The sequence below is a fragment of the Sceloporus undulatus genome, chromosome 5 (assembly GCF_019175285.1).
Source record: "Sceloporus undulatus isolate JIND9_A2432 ecotype Alabama chromosome 5, SceUnd_v1.1, whole genome shotgun sequence".
In the NCBI taxonomy this organism is placed as follows: Eukaryota; Metazoa; Chordata; class Lepidosauria; order Squamata; family Phrynosomatidae; genus Sceloporus; species Sceloporus undulatus.
This window is the reverse complement of record NC_056526.1, coordinates 17,703,402-17,719,863: the sequence shown is the minus strand read 5'-3', so window position 1 is coordinate 17,719,863 and position 16,462 is coordinate 17,703,402. Positions and strand designations below refer to the sequence as shown.

The 16,462-nt window shown below is 39.5% G+C and overlaps 1 protein-coding gene across 3 annotated transcripts in view; it reads right to left on the bottom strand.

Annotated features, from left to right (window-relative positions):
• Positions 1–8,122: 8,122 nt before the first annotated feature.
• LOC121930486 (aldo-keto reductase family 1 member B1-like) overlaps positions 8,123–16,462 on the bottom strand; it is a 31,120-nt gene continuing 22,780 nt past the window's right edge. For 2 of the 3 annotated variants that reach the window (XM_042466878.1, XM_042466877.1), the window contains exons 6-10: positions 14,692–14,798; positions 14,094–14,175; positions 11,455–11,538; positions 10,091–10,173; positions 8,123–8,377 (exon numbers count right to left, since the gene is read on the bottom strand). In XM_042466878.1, coding sequence (XP_042322812.1) covers positions 8,335–8,377; positions 10,091–10,173; positions 11,455–11,538; positions 14,094–14,175; positions 14,692–14,798 — 399 coding nt within the window. In that variant the 3' untranslated portion in view covers positions 8,123–8,334. Of the gene's footprint in view, positions 8,378–10,090; positions 10,174–11,454; positions 11,539–14,083; positions 14,176–14,691; positions 14,799–16,462 lie in introns of all 3 variants that reach the window. The other variant, XR_006103959.1, reaches the window with a different exon arrangement.

Here is a 16,462-nt window from a genome sequence, read left to right as displayed (position 1 = left end):
GGGAAAGTGGGAAGAGGAGAGAGAAAATAGGACATTTTAAAAGCAGAATGACAGAGAATTACTTATAACTGTCCATGCCAGATTAGGGGAGCTGGAGGGTACACGCGTGTTATCAATAATGCCACACATTATGTGAATCCCAATGGAATGACTGTAATTGCTGCAACTACTTGAAACAGTTTGACACCAGCTGAAAAATGTTTTGTTGCTGGTTTTAACTTCATTGCTCAGGGTTGCCATGTTACTGGTCAATTAGGTTTTGTGCAAAACATTTACTCAGACTGTCCACGTTTCCATAATCAGATGAACCAGAAGCAATTCTTTCCCCACCATCACAAAGATCTATCTATAAGACATTTGCCAGAAGTTTACCATAGTGAACTGGGGGACCTACAAATGCCTCAAAAATTGTTCTCCATAGAAATCCTCCAGCATGACATCTGGGAGACATTGACCACTGAGTCACTCTAGAGGACCTAGAGATTCCTAGAGAGAACATATTAATCAAATCTGCAGATAATAAAATCTGCAAAAGTCAAAGCTGCAAACGTGGACGGATGACTGCAAAACTTCCCTGTCTTCCTGCTTCCCAGCCATGTTCCACAAATGGAAGAAAGCTAAAGGTTTATTAAAGGTTACAAGTTTAATAAAAAAGTTATTATAACATTATTAAAGTTTAATAATGTTTGCTATCTTGAATACACTCTGAAGTTGTTTGGCCACAAGTATGTGAAATGTTGGAAAGTTACGCACTCATAGTGTGAGAACTTTTTCAGGCCTTGTGCTACTGCTATGGGGACTGAAGTTTTTCCAGCCTTTGGCACAATGTGCAAATTTTTATTAGCAGTTGCAAGCAGACCACTTTTCAAGCATGTCTCTCTACCAGCTCCAGCACCTGTTTGTCGATTTCCTCAAAACAAGGTTGGATGGGTCTCCACACTCAAATTTAACTGGAATTTTTTAAAAGGCAAGGAGCCTATTCTGCTCTGACCCTTCTTTCTAAAGCCGTTTGGAGCCAGCCAACTGTAGCTATTCAACAGTGAGGAAGATTGTTATCACCAATTAATGCTCTTTTGAATTATCACTCTGGTGCTTATCTTGTATACATTGGAGCTTTGCAATTTCGCATAATGTACATCTTGTACTCCACGGTCGTTTGGTCTTAGAATGATTTAGACTGGTGCATTTTCAGCCCTATACACTGGCATGCATATATATCTGCCAACTGAAACAGAGTTGCAGGTAATATTTCACACAAGGGCTCCAGTTTGTGATTGTTTAAGCCACAACAAATCTGTTAAGTCTCTAACGCATTACAAAATGCTTTGTATGTTTGTTGACAAGGAGAAGGAAAGGCATTTTGACAGGGATGCTGAAACAAAAAGAGTTTTTAAGAGCGTGGGATCAATTCAGGTTCTCATATTAAATTTGTTTTAACATTATAGCATTAAATGAAAAATAAAATTCTAAAGAGGTCCCAAATGAATTGAAAAGGCACAGTTCATAAATATTATAGTAGACTTTAGAATAAAGTCATTTTTGAACAGTACCCCTGAGCATCTACATTTCATGCAGCCATGTCTGCTGGCAGAAGATTCTGGGAGGTGTAGTCTTTAAATAATTTATCTAAGTTCTGCATTATACAATGGTAAAACTAACACCACATGGTTCAGGACTCAGTTGTCAGCCTCAATTGGGTCCCCATGTATCACCCTCTTCATTGAAATTGGAATTGTGCATCTATCACAATTGTTTGAGAGCCAGCATAGTGGTGTGAGCATTGGACTCCAACTCTGGAAACCAGGGTTCAAATGCCCACTCAACATGGAAACCCACTGGGTGACAAGTTGCACGGTCTCAGCCTCAGAGGAAGGCAAAGGCAAACCCCCTTGAATCAATCTTGCCAAGAAAAAACTGTGATAGATTTGCCTTAGGGTCACCATAAGTCAGAAACAACTTGAAAGCACACAACAACAACACAGTTGTTTTACTGTTTTCTTGGCTCTGCCCGCTAAGTTTGCACTCAGCTCTTGCTTAAGGCGTTCCAGTCAAGATCCAAATGCAAAGTTAAGCAAGGTCAGCTCTCCGTATCTATGAATTTTTTATCCATAGATTCAAGTATCGATGACTTGCAAATATTTTAAATGTATATAAATTCCAAAAAGCAAACCTTGATTTTGTCATTTTATATAAGGGACATCATTTTACTATGCCATTGTATTGAATGAAACTTGAGCATCCACAGATTTTGTCATCCGTGTGGGGTCCTGGAACCAAACCCCAGTGGATACCAAGAGCCCACTGTAGTTCTGTTCATTGCTGGTGCCTAGAAAATGAGCTGCACTTCTCTTTTATCAATTTGACTGGAACGGTGTTTTTTTTGCTTGATCTCCCAAGTTGGGGACTTGACCCCATTAGCCTGTATTGTATTTATTTGCCCACCTTCCACTATAATGCCTACATTCTGTACATGCTCACAGGCATTCCCACTTTTATCAGTTCACATTTGGGGCTTGATTTTTGCACTGCATGTTCAATACAGAGTTGAAGGCTGGGTCCCTTCTACCCAGTCTACCCTGGCTCATACTTGTCAACAAACTTGTCAGATTACACATTGTAAACCACTCAGGGAGTGCTTAAGTGCACTGATAAGTGGTATAGAAATGTATTTGCTATTGCTACTTGCTATTGCTAATATAAAGAGGTGTTAACATGAATAAGCCCCACTATTCATTGTTATTTTCATTTATCAATATGCAGTCACTTCGGGAAAGAGAAGGATAGTTATGTCATTTCACCAGCAAGTGAAGCCAATTTTTTGGCATTCAGAATAATGAAGGACCAGTATGAATCAAAATTCTTTGCTTCAATAGCTGCAGACTCAATGGATGACTTGGAGAAAAGGCATCTCGGGTCATAAGGGAATGACATACGTAGGCTCATTTTCACTGCTGTTTAGTTATTTCCCCTTATTCCACCCCTCTCCACAAATACAGAAAACTCCCTTATATTTGCTCAGTTTATTTGTCTGTCCAAGCTAGTAGTATCTGTTCTGATTTATATCTCCTCCTTTTCTCCTGGGATTGGGATTGGAAATGATTTATAACAGGATTGAAACAGGTACAGATTAAATCATATAGAGATAAAAACACAACAAGAAGAATGCTTTCCAACTGTCATGATTTTGCAAGGACAGTCTCAATCCTCTGCTGTTTCACTTTTTCAGCTGCTTTTGTGGTGGAAATTCCTTGTCGAAATAAAAAAACTATAGAAAGATGGAGTCACCTTTGTCAGCCAGAGAGATGGTTTTTGAAATAAAGGCTTGGAGTTTAGGGAAAACTAGAGCAAAGGAATAATGAGTGCATCTTGACCTAGATGGAAGCTGGCACCAGTAAAAAAGACATAACATAAACTACTGAGATAAGGACATTCAGAAGCAAGGTTAGGAGGAAAGCCATTGAATTCCTACAGGAGGGGGTAAGGAGTGATGATGTAGTTTTAATGTATGCATGTATTTCTGTTCTGATTGTAAGAATTCTGTATGTTTAAATTGTAATTAGCCAATCAGGTGTATTGAAGAAGCTTCTTTGTCTTGAATAATATAAAAAGAGCCATTTTGTCTTGTTCGGGGTCTTTTTGGAACTTGAATTCCACTGAGTTCATTGTTTTCCTTTGTCGACAATTGGAAATAAACTTATGGATTTTCAATTACTAGGTCCTCTTGCCAATCCTATTGCTCTGCAAATCCTAGAAATTTAAGTTTCCTGAAATTTCTGTTACACTTTTAAAATGTCCCAGCTTTTTTTCTCCTCCCCCCACTTTCTCCCTTTGTCCTCAGCTGACTTGAATAGCAGAGTTCAAATTACAAACGCAGTTTGCACTCAATAAACTCAGCAGGAGGGAAGAGAATCTTACCCTTCACATAAGATGGCGGTAAAACCAAATTGTTGCAACCTTTTCTAGTTTGTGTGCTCTTCCTCATTAATAGCTGTTGTCACTGTCTGATGTTGCTGGGCCACATGTGTCCTGGTTTTTATCTGTGAAATACTGTATTAGAGGATGTGCAAGAAGTTAAATAATTAAATCCCATTAAAGAAATTATAGTATTAAAACATAACTGAGTCCATTATTAAACTGATACAAGGACACAAAAAAGAAACGTAAACCATTAAAATGTCTTTGTCAGTGGCAATTGTTTGCAGAAAGTCTTCCAGAATAAAATAGGCTACATGTGCACTGCAGAAATAATGCAGTTTGACACCACTTCAACTGCCATGGAATCCTGGGATTTGTAGTTTGTTGTGACACCAGAGTTCTCTGTCAGAGAAAGATGCATATTACACGAAACTGCAAATCCCAGAATTCCATAGCATTAAGCCATGGCAGTTAAAGTGGTATCAAACTTAATTATTTCCATGTGCAGATGATAATCTTTGCTTCCTGGTGGAAGAACAACAGGGAGGAGGGGGCTATTATCTCTTGGGAAAGATTCTGAAGCTTGAGTTCAGCCAATAAGAAACATGAACCAACTGGGAAGCATAATCATGCCTGGAGGCAATGGCATCACTAGGGTTGGCATCATCCAGTGTGGTAACTCATGGTATCACATACACACCATTGTCCTTCTCCCATACCACCCCATACAGAATCCTTAGTAATGTTTTTGAGCTAATGTTCCTCATGAATCATCATTCCCATATATGACTGAATATCATGGTCATAGTTGTGACATCAGCAACTCATATTAAAATTATACCTTCAAATTAAAAGATCAATATGTACAGCCTAAATGCATTTACACATACTTAGTTTCATGTGGTTACAGTGAAAATTTGGTAAAATGTGATGTCTGAAATTATATGTGTGTGTGTACACACACACACACACAGTCCACCCTCCATTTTCACAGCCTTTGAATCCTCAATCTCGGTCTTTTGTGGACCGGCAAGCAGGAAGGGTTAAAATGGCGCATGAGCCGAGCAGCACACACGAGCACTCAGCCATTCAAGCCAATGGGGCTTGAATCTGTGTGAATGTCCTTTTTTGCGAGGGTGGTGGTGGTCCAGAGCAGATCTCCCGTGAAAATGGAGGGAATACTGTGTCTGTGTGTGTATAAAATTTAAATTAAAAAAATTATAATAACCTTGGGCCTCTCCTTTCTCCTCCCATTCATACCATCTTTCCAGCACTTCAAAGGGAGGCAGGCAAATGCCACAGCCCATTTCCATCCAAAAGGTGAGGTTTGGGAGCAGTGGTGTCACCTCCTCTTAGGGTAACATCTGGTGCAGTCCACACTCCTTGCACCCCGGCCTCCAATGACACCACTGTGTAGCCTAGAGGAATCAAATTGATGTTTAGTGACTGGTAAAATGCTAAAACCTAGCCAGGAAGGAAAGTTACTGTTTGTTTCTACAGAGATGTCAATCCCCACTCCTTGCTGAAAAAAATTTACAAAAAGACCTTTTGAAGAGCTAAGCAGAAGCTAATGGGAAACAGGCTTGGCAGTAGTGCCCTTTTCTGACATTTTGCTCACCTCACCAGCAAAAACTAGTTTTGTCAAATGTTAGATACAGTTGTCTCTTACAGAAGTAGACTCTTCCTCATGAGCTTATGCCACCATCAATATGTACCCCTTTAAAAAGGACATTTGTGGAGGCTGTTTTAATATATTGTTTGTTTGGCCCTGCCAGGTCCAGAGTTGGAAGAGATCGCACAAAGTCCAGAGAAGCCACAATGAGCTATGATGGACAACTGTAAGCCAAGATCATGCCTAGCATAACTCTATATATGTTACAAGGTGATTGAGCAGATGTCTGTATGACTTCTGTACTATGGAAGATACTGTACCAGTATTGAGAAAAGGTGGAATACTGCTATTACTGTATTATTAGTATTTGGGGACAATAGTACTGAAGGTCTGGATAGTAAGAGCTGAACTTACATTTACGTATCAAGGCATTTTGCAGCAGGAAGGCTCTTCTCTAAGGTTGTGATTTCTTTCAAACAAGTCATGCTAAACTTTTTTTTTGCTTAGTTACAAGCTTGGCAGATCAAAGGAGTGCTGTGGGTGTAGTACATCTTTGATTTCACTATGGCTTTTCACAAGGTCCACCATGATATTCTTGTAGACAGTGCTACTGTTAGGTAGATTTGTAATCAGTTGATTGACTGAACCAATGTAGTCTTAGTTCTGGAGAGTAGTAAGGTGCTTCAGCATTCTGTCTTGGACTTAGTGTGGTTATTGTCATAAACGACTTACCAATTTTAATCAGTTCCTCATCAGTTTTGCAAAAGACACTTAACCAGATGTGTGTGTTAGCTATTAGTCTAGGGAACAGTATTAGAATTCAAAATGACCTGATAGATTGGATAGCTGGACCAAAACTAACAAAATGAATTTTAACAGGGATAAATATAAGGCACTACATCTAGGCAGAAAAAACAACAATGAAATGCACAAATATAGGCTGGATAGCACCTGGCCTGAAATGCAATTTTATGTGGCATCAACCAGAGTGTAGAGGCCAGCTCAAGAATAGTACCACTCTATTCTGCTTTATCAGATCTTGCTGGAAAATTATGTCCAATTCTGGGTACAGAGTTCAAGAAGAATATTTACAAGCTACAACATGTATAAAGTAGTACTGTACATGGTTTTCTCACTCTACAATCTCTCACCAATTTCAATGTACAACCCAAGGTTTTATTATTTGGACAGAGGAAGAATCATTTTTTCTGTGTTGCCAGCCAGCAGTAGAGCTTTAAACACACACACACACACACACAGAGAAAGAGAGAGAGAGAGAGGTCTGTAATTCAGAAATCTTTAAAATTTTGGATGGGGCAACTATATTAAAGTCTGCTTGTACCCGTTTTTGAGAGTTGGCAAAGAATGCGCAAGTTGGCCCACATTCAAGACATGAGGCCAATATCTTTCTTCTACCAACCAATATTTAGTGTCATTCAGCCTTTGAACATGGATACATAATGTCCTCACAATAGTCATATACATTAAATAATTTGGTTAGCAAATTCTCAGAATTCTTTAGGTTGGAACCAGAACTATTATAGTAGCATGGAACTGGTGTAACTGTTCAATGCAGACAGTCACATTCTGTTTTACTCACCTTAAAAGTACTTGCCTTTGACAAAACAGATTACCTGGGCAAGTCTGTAGTTTAGAATTCACCAGGATGTCCTACATATCACTATATGTAAAATGACCAATTTTAAAGCAAGGCCAGAATTCCTCATCTAGGGTGATTCACATATAGGTATGCATGTGCAGTTCATACCTAGTCTATTAGGTCAAGATCCATAGCAGATACCTGGCTCAGCTCTATTCTGCTTCCTGCCCCCCCTCCTTGTACATTTTGAACTGGGCTGTGGTTGATGGACCATGGGGTTCCAGTTAAAATTGCAGAGTAAACCCAACAAGCTTACACTGTGCTCATTTCAGCTGAACAATGCTAATGTGAGCAGAACAAGACTTCGTTGTTTGAAAATGTTCTAACATCATTTTACCAGAAAGATCTTGAATAAATAGAATGTTTTCCCTAGTAAATCACCAACAAAATCACGACAGTAACTATATAATTTTATTAGAAACAATACCATCAGAAAAAAATACTTCAAATCCTTGAGAAATTACCCATATGGTAACTTTTAAAAAATAGACAATTGAAACCTTAAAACCCCAGTATGGAGCCAAGACAAAGAGGTTTTCAGTAACTATAATTATAAACATAGAAACATTAGAATTTTCTTTTCTTTATAGAGGACCCGAACAGACAGGCCAAAATAAAGCTGCTTCGGGTCACTTTGGAGGTATGCTGTTTAAATGATACACACATCTTTTTTTTAAAAATAATCTTTATTTAAAAAAAAACATAAATGGCACACACATCTTAAGAGGCCAGAAGCTGTGCCAAAGCTATGCTCTAGTCCTTAGGACTGGACCATGGCTTTGGCGCGGCTTCTGGCCTCTTAGGATGCATGCATCATTTGAACAGCATACTGTACCTCCAAAGTGACCTGAAGCAGCTTTATTTTGGCTTGTCTGTCCGGGCCCTTAGTTGCTTTTTCTGATGGGTAGAGTAAGTAGTCCAACAGAACTTCAAAAGAAGTGGCAATATGGAACTCAGTGCCTTATAGCTCTGCAGTTGTCTTGATAAAAAATATTTTGCCAACAAGAAAGAAGGAGGATAAAATGCTGGTGTTCAAAAAGTACAACTTCTAGGCTGGAGAAAGCTCAGATAGATGTGATATGGAAAGAACAGAGGTCAACAGAAACAGTCCACACTGTGGTTTGAAAACTTTCAGGACAATCAGATGTTAATATTCAGCTTTGAATGGATAATCCTTGTGGTTGATGGTCCTAAAGAGACAAAAAGGTTGATCAGAAACAACCATCAAACTTTATTTACACTTATGCCAATTATGGAATAAGTAGACAAAATGAGAACTGTGAATTTCTGACCAAGAGTAGGGAAATTTTCTGCCTACAGACATTGCCAAAAGTGCTCCCAAAAGGAAAAAGTCCCAAGGAGGTAATCTCTCTCCTGCTAGTTTTTAAAAACAGGGTTGTTCTCATGTTAGGTAGTACAGGGGCTCCCTGCAACCTGTTCAAAGGTGAACTGCCATTCCGGGAGGCCTTCAGGAAAGACAATGCTTCTCTTTTTATTCTGTGAGGGTTGAGAAAAGCTCTGGGGTGTATTCTTCCCACTCCTGCTATAGACAACAGCATCCTAAACAATCCATCCTAACATTTCCAAGTGATGTTTTGCACAGGCCTCCACATATTGTGACACTTGGAGCAAAACACAGCCTACCAGATGGGTATATATGTCCATTAGGTTGCTAGTTTTTGGAATAGGCAAGAATCTGACAACAAACTACAAATTATGGCTGTTTGGTCACATGTAGACAAAGAAGAGGCCTATTACACCTAATAAGTAGGTCCTTGCAGGATGAAAATACTTAATATTTTAATGAGGTACTAGTTCATACATAACATTTAGAAGGAGGGTCTAATTTTAAGAGAAATTTACTATAATGAGACATAGAGTGAACTTCATGTGGTTATCCTCTCTACACCTTTCTGCCCTGTTCACAATATCTATTAATCTACTAAGGCAGAACATACAATGCTCCCAACTGTGGAGTGAGCTACATCAGAGAAACTTTTAAAAGGGAAAGTCTACTGTATCTTCAAAATATAGATAAATACTGGGTAGGAAACAGGTGAGCAAACATTTCTATCCCATGCTGTTGGATTACTAATGCAATAAAGAAGAGAATAAATGCTTTTTGGGATATAGGTGGTTTGTTGTTGTGTGCCTTCAAGTCTTTTGATTTCTGGCAACCCTAAGGCGGACCTACATGTGGGTTTGAGAGAATGAAGAGTACCTCTATCTATGTTCAAAACACACTGCAGAAATAATCTAGTTTTATACCACTTTAACTGCCTTGGCTCAGGGCTGGGGAATCCTGGGAACTGTAGTTTATTGTGGCACTGGAGCTCTCTGACAGAGAAGGGTTAATGTCTCACAACACTACAGTTTCCAGAATTCCCTAGCACTGAACCAGGGCAGTTAAAGTGGTATCAAACTGAATTATTTCTGCAGTGTGTTTTGGACCTATATTTGCCACTAGGTGCCCTTACCAAAATAACTTATCTGTCTTTCACACTGCGTTTTTTCTTTGAATCATGTGAAGTCCTATCTATCCATCCAGACGGTTTAACACTTTTTGTTATCAGTACCATTCTTAGTTTCCTGGTATATTTACTAAGTGCTGCAACTTTTTAAACTCTCTGTTGCTGATTTTACTTCTTAGTATTTTATCTTAGCTTGCCTGTCCTTCTATTGCTTATATATGTTAATGTACTTGTACACTTCCCAGTAAACACTGGTCACTGGATGCTTTAAAAATAATTCTGATTATTTGTAATAAAAATAATTTGTAAGCTGCCCATGCCCAAGTAACACCTTTCCAAAACCAGTCAGTGCTGTTCTATACTGATCTTGATATCTGAATTAGATATTAAGGGTGCTGTCCTTTTTAAAGTTTTTCAAATGTTACTACTTACGTGCTAAGTGCACATACTCTCCAGTTCTTGTTAAAACTGAGAATTGTTTCCATTTCTTGCTTAGACAACTCAAAGTCAAATACCTGGAGGAAGAGGAGAAGAAATAATAATGATTATAACAATGAATAATTTACTCCCCCCCCCTTTTTGCTCCCATTACCCCCTTCCGGAAGTAAAAGGGGAAAAAGTATATATTATGAATTATGGATCATATAATTTGTACCATGTACTATGTAAAAATTAAATTTAATTTAAAAAGTAAATAAATAAAAAGAAGAAATAATAATAATAACGAGTTTCCAAGGAGGAGGGGAAAAGGAGGGGCATGAGAGAAGAATTCTGGAAGGTTTGCAGGTTTCCCAAACAAAATTTATAACTGTGAAGTCGAAAGCTTTCATGGCCGACAGCCATAGTTTTTTGTGGGGTTTTCGGGCCATGTGGCCGTGTTCTACAAGAGCTTTTTCCTGACATTTCACCAGCATCTGTGGCTGGCATCTTCAAAGAATGCTGGCATGGAAGAGAGTGGGGTATATATACACTGTGTGACCTTTGGTTGGAAGGAAGTGATTCACGTGTGTTGGTTTGAGGCCTTGCCATTTAACACAGACCAACACACAGATTAACATGTAAATCAATTCCTTCCAACCCACGGTCACAGTGTATATACACCCCACTCACTTCCATGCCAGCATTCTCTGAAGATACCAGCCACAGATGCTGGTGAAACATCAGGAAAAAACTCTTCTAGAACAACAGCCACACAATCTGAAATACTAACAAAAATATACAAATGTATAACCATTTCCTCCCTCCTAGTTGTCATATTCTATCCATCTTATGATGATAAAGTAGCTTCAGGAAGAAGAAGCAAACTGAGGCCTCAATACTATTGTTAGTCTCAATTTAAATAGATACATTGAATCAATGGGATTAACCTGTGAGTCGCCTCACCAGTAAACAACTAGTTCTATAAAATGTATTTTATCTGGGTCTAATCAACAAGATTGAGGACAGAAGCATCCTTTGAAATGTTTGTGGTTTCTCAGGCAGGGCTGTAGAAACTGCATCGTTGGGACCACTTTTTGTATAGTTCCTGAAGCTGGAGGGGACCCACCCACTTATCGCTATATCCTTGCTTACCAGATAGATTATTTGGGGGAAGGGAGAAGAGAAGGAATTTTTTTTAGCTTCCAAGTTGATCCCCATCATTCCCAGACAGCATGAGCAAGGACTGCTGAACCTCTAATCTGGCATATTTTAAGGGGACAAATTTGGGTAAGGGTCGCTTATAGCATGACAGATCCTTACACTCAGTTACAGACTCAGTTGTTTCTGGTGGGAGTGGATGTTATTTTTCATCTTACCTTGAAATTTTCCTCAATTCGTGTAGGGGTGACGGATTTGGGAATCACAATCACATTTCTTTGAATATGAAACCGGATCAGGACCTAAGAGCCAGGATGACATGAGATAAAACTCATTCTCTCCATAAACTCTCTACTAAGAATTTTGAAGTTTTTCAACCCAAAGACAGAATCAATTTCAGAGAAGTTCAGAGAAATATTATTTTAGTTTAGCCTTGTTACTTCCGGAATCAAAACTTTAGACATTTCAAACTTTTTTTTAAAATCCAGTTTCCCCGCTCATGAACTACAGCTGTGTGCATGGTTTCAAAAACTTTACAAAACTTGTGTATATCCTGCTTTAAGGCAGCATTTAATTGTTCACAGGAGCCATTGTGATGTGTTTACCTAATAATCAAAAACAGCACAATAGATGCTTCTAAAATACACACCTTATCTCCCAAAGGAGATAATTTTTTAATTTATTTCCAAATAAAGAAATGAGTACCTATTGCATAGAAACGCATGACAACAGCTTGTGCTCAGTATTGGGAGTTCCTCAGACTAAACTGAGCTGTTTGTTTGTAATAGTCTGTTTTGTATTTCTAGTCTGTCAAATTTGTGTTCAGAAAATACAAGGGGTGGTGTCATTTCAGTTGTAATGGGTAGGAGGAGGTATGGCCATGGTGGCAGAACAATCCAATGGAGGAGAAAGAGGGGCAAGCTTCTCAAGGCTGTTCCTCCTTCTGGTTCACCATTCAACCAACATATTCTTGGCTACTCTTGTGGAACAACATCAGATCACAAAGTGCTGCTGCTTAATGCCAGGCCAATAACTGGGAAGAGCTGTATGATCTAGGACAAGCAAGTTGACCTTGCATGTACAACTGAAACCTGGCTAGTCTGAAGATAGGTGTGTCTACTTGACCCAGTTATGTCCACTAGATTTCCAGATGCAGCAGCAGACAAGATTTGATGGGTGTGGTGAAGGAGCAACATTGATCACTCATGAGACTATTCTTCAACTGAGGTGTAAACCTGACAATAGGACAAGAAGGGAGGGGTGTACACCTGGAAATAGGGCAATGAGACAGGATGGGGATTCTGTTGTACTGTCCACCCTACTGCCCAGCTGTCTCCCCACCAGAGCTGCTGGAGGTGATCTCAGAAGTAGTGTTCATCTCTCCCAAATTTATGTTGGGGAATTTTAACATCCATGCCTAGGGTCAGTTCATAATTTCATGGCTTCCATGGCAACCATGGGCCTGTCTCAATTAGTATCTGGCCCTACACATCTTGATCTGTTTTTTGCTGGTCAGGATTATGGTGATCTGGAGGAAGGATATTAACCTTCATCAGAACCCACCCTCCTATATTTATATAGGTTAGTCTCTAATTTCCCCTAAGTAAGGTCCTAGAGCGAGTGGCAGAAACACAATGTCAGGCTTCTTGGATAAAACAGACTAACTGGACCTATTCTAATCTGGGTTCAGGCCTGGTTATGGGACAGAAACAACCTTGGTTATCTTGATGGATAACCTACCATTGGATGGGGGAGTGCATCTCAGTTGGCCCTCTTGGATCTTTCAGTGGCATTTGATACCATCCATCATGGTATCTTTCCAGATCGTTTGACTGATATGGGACTTGACATTGCCTTGCATGGGTTCCAGTCTTTATTGGCTGAACATTCTCAGGGGGTGTGCTGGGGGACTGCTGGTCAGCCTTTTGGCCTTTAGCCTGTGGGGTTCTACATAGGTCAGAACTGTCCACTAGGGTTTTCAACACGAAGTGTCTGGGCAAGGGCATCTGAAGCTTTGTGGCTGGGTGTTATCCAACTCTATCTCTTCTTTACAACTGCTGCCAAATGGGCTGTGGTAGCAATAAATTATTGCCTCAATGCAATAAAGGATGGAATGCAGATGAATAGACTGACCCTTATACAGACAAGACAGAAGTGCTGCTGATCAATAAGAAAACCAACTGGGATTGGAATCACATCATGTTGTAGATAGGGTTGTTCTTCCTATGAAAGATCAGGTTTGTAGTTTGGGGCTGCTCCTGGAAAGCTAGGTTTCTGCGTTGGCCTTTGTCTAGCTCTGACTGGTGCACCAGCCTCCCTTTCTTGGGGAAGGCAAATCTGGCCAGTGATTCATACCTTAGTTATCTCCAAATCAGACTACTGTAGTGCGCCCTTATGAAAACTGAACGGAAGCTTTAACTAGTACAAAATGCAGCAGTCAGAGGGTGTCAGGTGTGTATTTATAGAGACCCTATAACACTGGCATTGCAAGAGCTGCACAGGCTTCCAATTTGCTTCTGAGTTCAGTTCAAGGTGCTGGCACTGAGAAAGCCCTAAATGACTTGGGGCCAAGATATCTGAAAGATTGACTTGTCCCATATGAGCCTGCCAGATATTTGAGATTTTCAGAGGAGGCTCTATCGCATGTTCCAACACTTTGTGAAATTAGGTTAATGGATAATACGTAATAGGGCTTTCTCTGCAGCAGTAACTTGACTGTGGTATTCTTCTGATTGTACCATCTTCCTTCATGTTTCTTTTCTCCTTGAAAAAGGAAGGCTTTATGCTGTGTTTTATTTACTTAGCACTTTCAACCTATTCAATTTTTTCCCAATCAAGCATGCTTACTCATGTTCACCTGTGCTGCAGTTTTATTGTGCTTAGCAGCAATCTCTTTGATCTTAGGATCATCCAGGAGCGATGGATCTTCTGGCTTGGCCCTAGGAAATATGAACAACATCACACTTGTGCACCTTTAATGGGAAATTTCTTTACAGGATGCCACCCTCTATCCCCCAGTATCCCTATGCCACAGTTGTGTGTAACAACAAATTCAACTAAGGGATCCCACCTCAAAAGATGGGGGTATATGTGATCTATGTGTTGTCAATATCTGCCTCACAAGACAGCAGTAATGAAAGCTTTGAACACGTGGAAATCATATAGAAATGTGAAGCATTATTTTTAAGTACAGGATTCCTCTTCTGTGCTTCATGCAGTCCTGTTACAAATTGCTTACAGACAGGATTGACACTCTTACTGCTGTTATCATACAGAGTTATCATCTAGTACTCAGGCTTTATATTGCATACATTAGTTATCTTTTAATTTCCTTTTATTACCCATTTTCCCATTCGGTTGTGTTAAGGCAGGAGGAAAATTCTGAAGAGCTCTGAACCCAGGACGCAGTTCACAAAATACTAAAGAGAGGAAGGCAATCAATCAATGTTTCTCACCATGGTCTGTCGGGAGAGCCAAGGGGGCTGTATGCTGTCACAGAGATCCCTTTGGACTGGCAATAATTGATCAACTTTTCCTGAATAAGATACGGGTGGCATTCAATCTGCAAAAGATTTGCAGCCAGTTTTATTTCACATATCTTCATATACTTCCAGCATTTATTTCTTACATATACTCAAGGCAGCTTGAAATCAAAACAACAGAATTCACAATAGTATTAAAAACAACCACCACTAAACAGGATTTATATGATAGCAGTGATCAGCTATGTCTGCCTTAGGAACATCAGTGGCAAGTTTCTACAACTGTTCACAGTCAAAGAGGCAAACCACTTTTTTCAATCACACCTTGCCTCTTCTGAAATCCACACAGTGTTTTCTTTTAAAGAAAAAAAACCCCACCATTACTGGCCCCTCAGGGTTCACTCTCATTACCAAATACTTTTGTTGGGGTGTAATCCCAATTTTATTGTTAACAGGATTTTCAAACTCCTCCCTTGTTGTTAAAAACAAGCTTTATAGCACTTTTGACTGGACAAATAAATTATACTTAACTGCCTCACTGAGATACTCTAGGTCACCCAGAAAATGCACATGACTGAACCAAGTCCTGACTCTTTTGATTCAAACCTATTAAAATAGAACAGATGGGGCTGATCTGGATTTCATACCTAGTTTTATGGGACAGTAACCAAGTGCTTGGGAGAGTGAATATACAGTAAGTTACATAGCCAGGACAAGGAATCCAAAGTTCAATTTCCATGTTAAATAGTTTGAGGATTGAAATTAGTGGTCTTTTTGTTTCTTTATAAAAAGGCATGAAGGATTAAATTTATTCTGTGGAAGGAACGGGTTGGAATGACAACATGTAAGCCTGAAGGATGCAGACCGAGCATGATAGAACACTATGTTTGAGTTTTCCCCATAAACAGAAAGTCTAGTCACTGCCAACAATCCCAGTGCATAGTTATTCTATGTAATACTATTTCCATATTTAGACAACAATCTTATTAATTTTCCTATGGAATCCATATCTCTCAGTAAATTGATTTTTCTCTTTGACCCAATGGAAGGATCATGATACGTAAAACTCAACAATGTATGTAAAACTCTTGGACAAGGTCAGCAGAGCATCATATGCGTACTACAGGAATAGCGCAGATACAAGCATATTGGCAGCTGCTCTAGGATTTTGGAGAACTGCAGCAAGTTTCATTCATCTTAGTAGAACTTCCTTGGGGACAAAATACCTCATAGCAGCACCAGAAATGGCCAATGGAAGTTGGGGACCATGTCCATTCACAACTGCTAAAAAGGTCAATGCAATTTTAGGCTGCATCAATAAAAGTATAGTGTCTAGATCAAGGGAAGTAATAGTGCCACTATATTCTGCTCTGGTCAGGCCCCACCTGGAATATTGTGTCCAGTTCTAGGCACCACAAACTCCCTCCTTGAAGGTCTTTAAACAGACGACCATCTGTTGGAGGTGCTTTGATTTGGATTTCCTGCATGGCAGGGGGTTGGACTGGATGGCCCTTGAGGTCTCTTCCAACTCTATGATTCTATGATTCCTAAATCACCACAATTCCCAGTGCTATTAATGATAGCTGTTAATGGAGGGACATGATCTGCACCCTTGTCTAATCTTGATAAAAGTGACTTGGTCCAGGAGAATGAAACCAGCTATAATTGCTTGTAGTCTTGTTGCCACACCAAAAAGGGAAATGGATCAATGAACTGAATTTTTGTCTAGCATGGGAAATGAAAG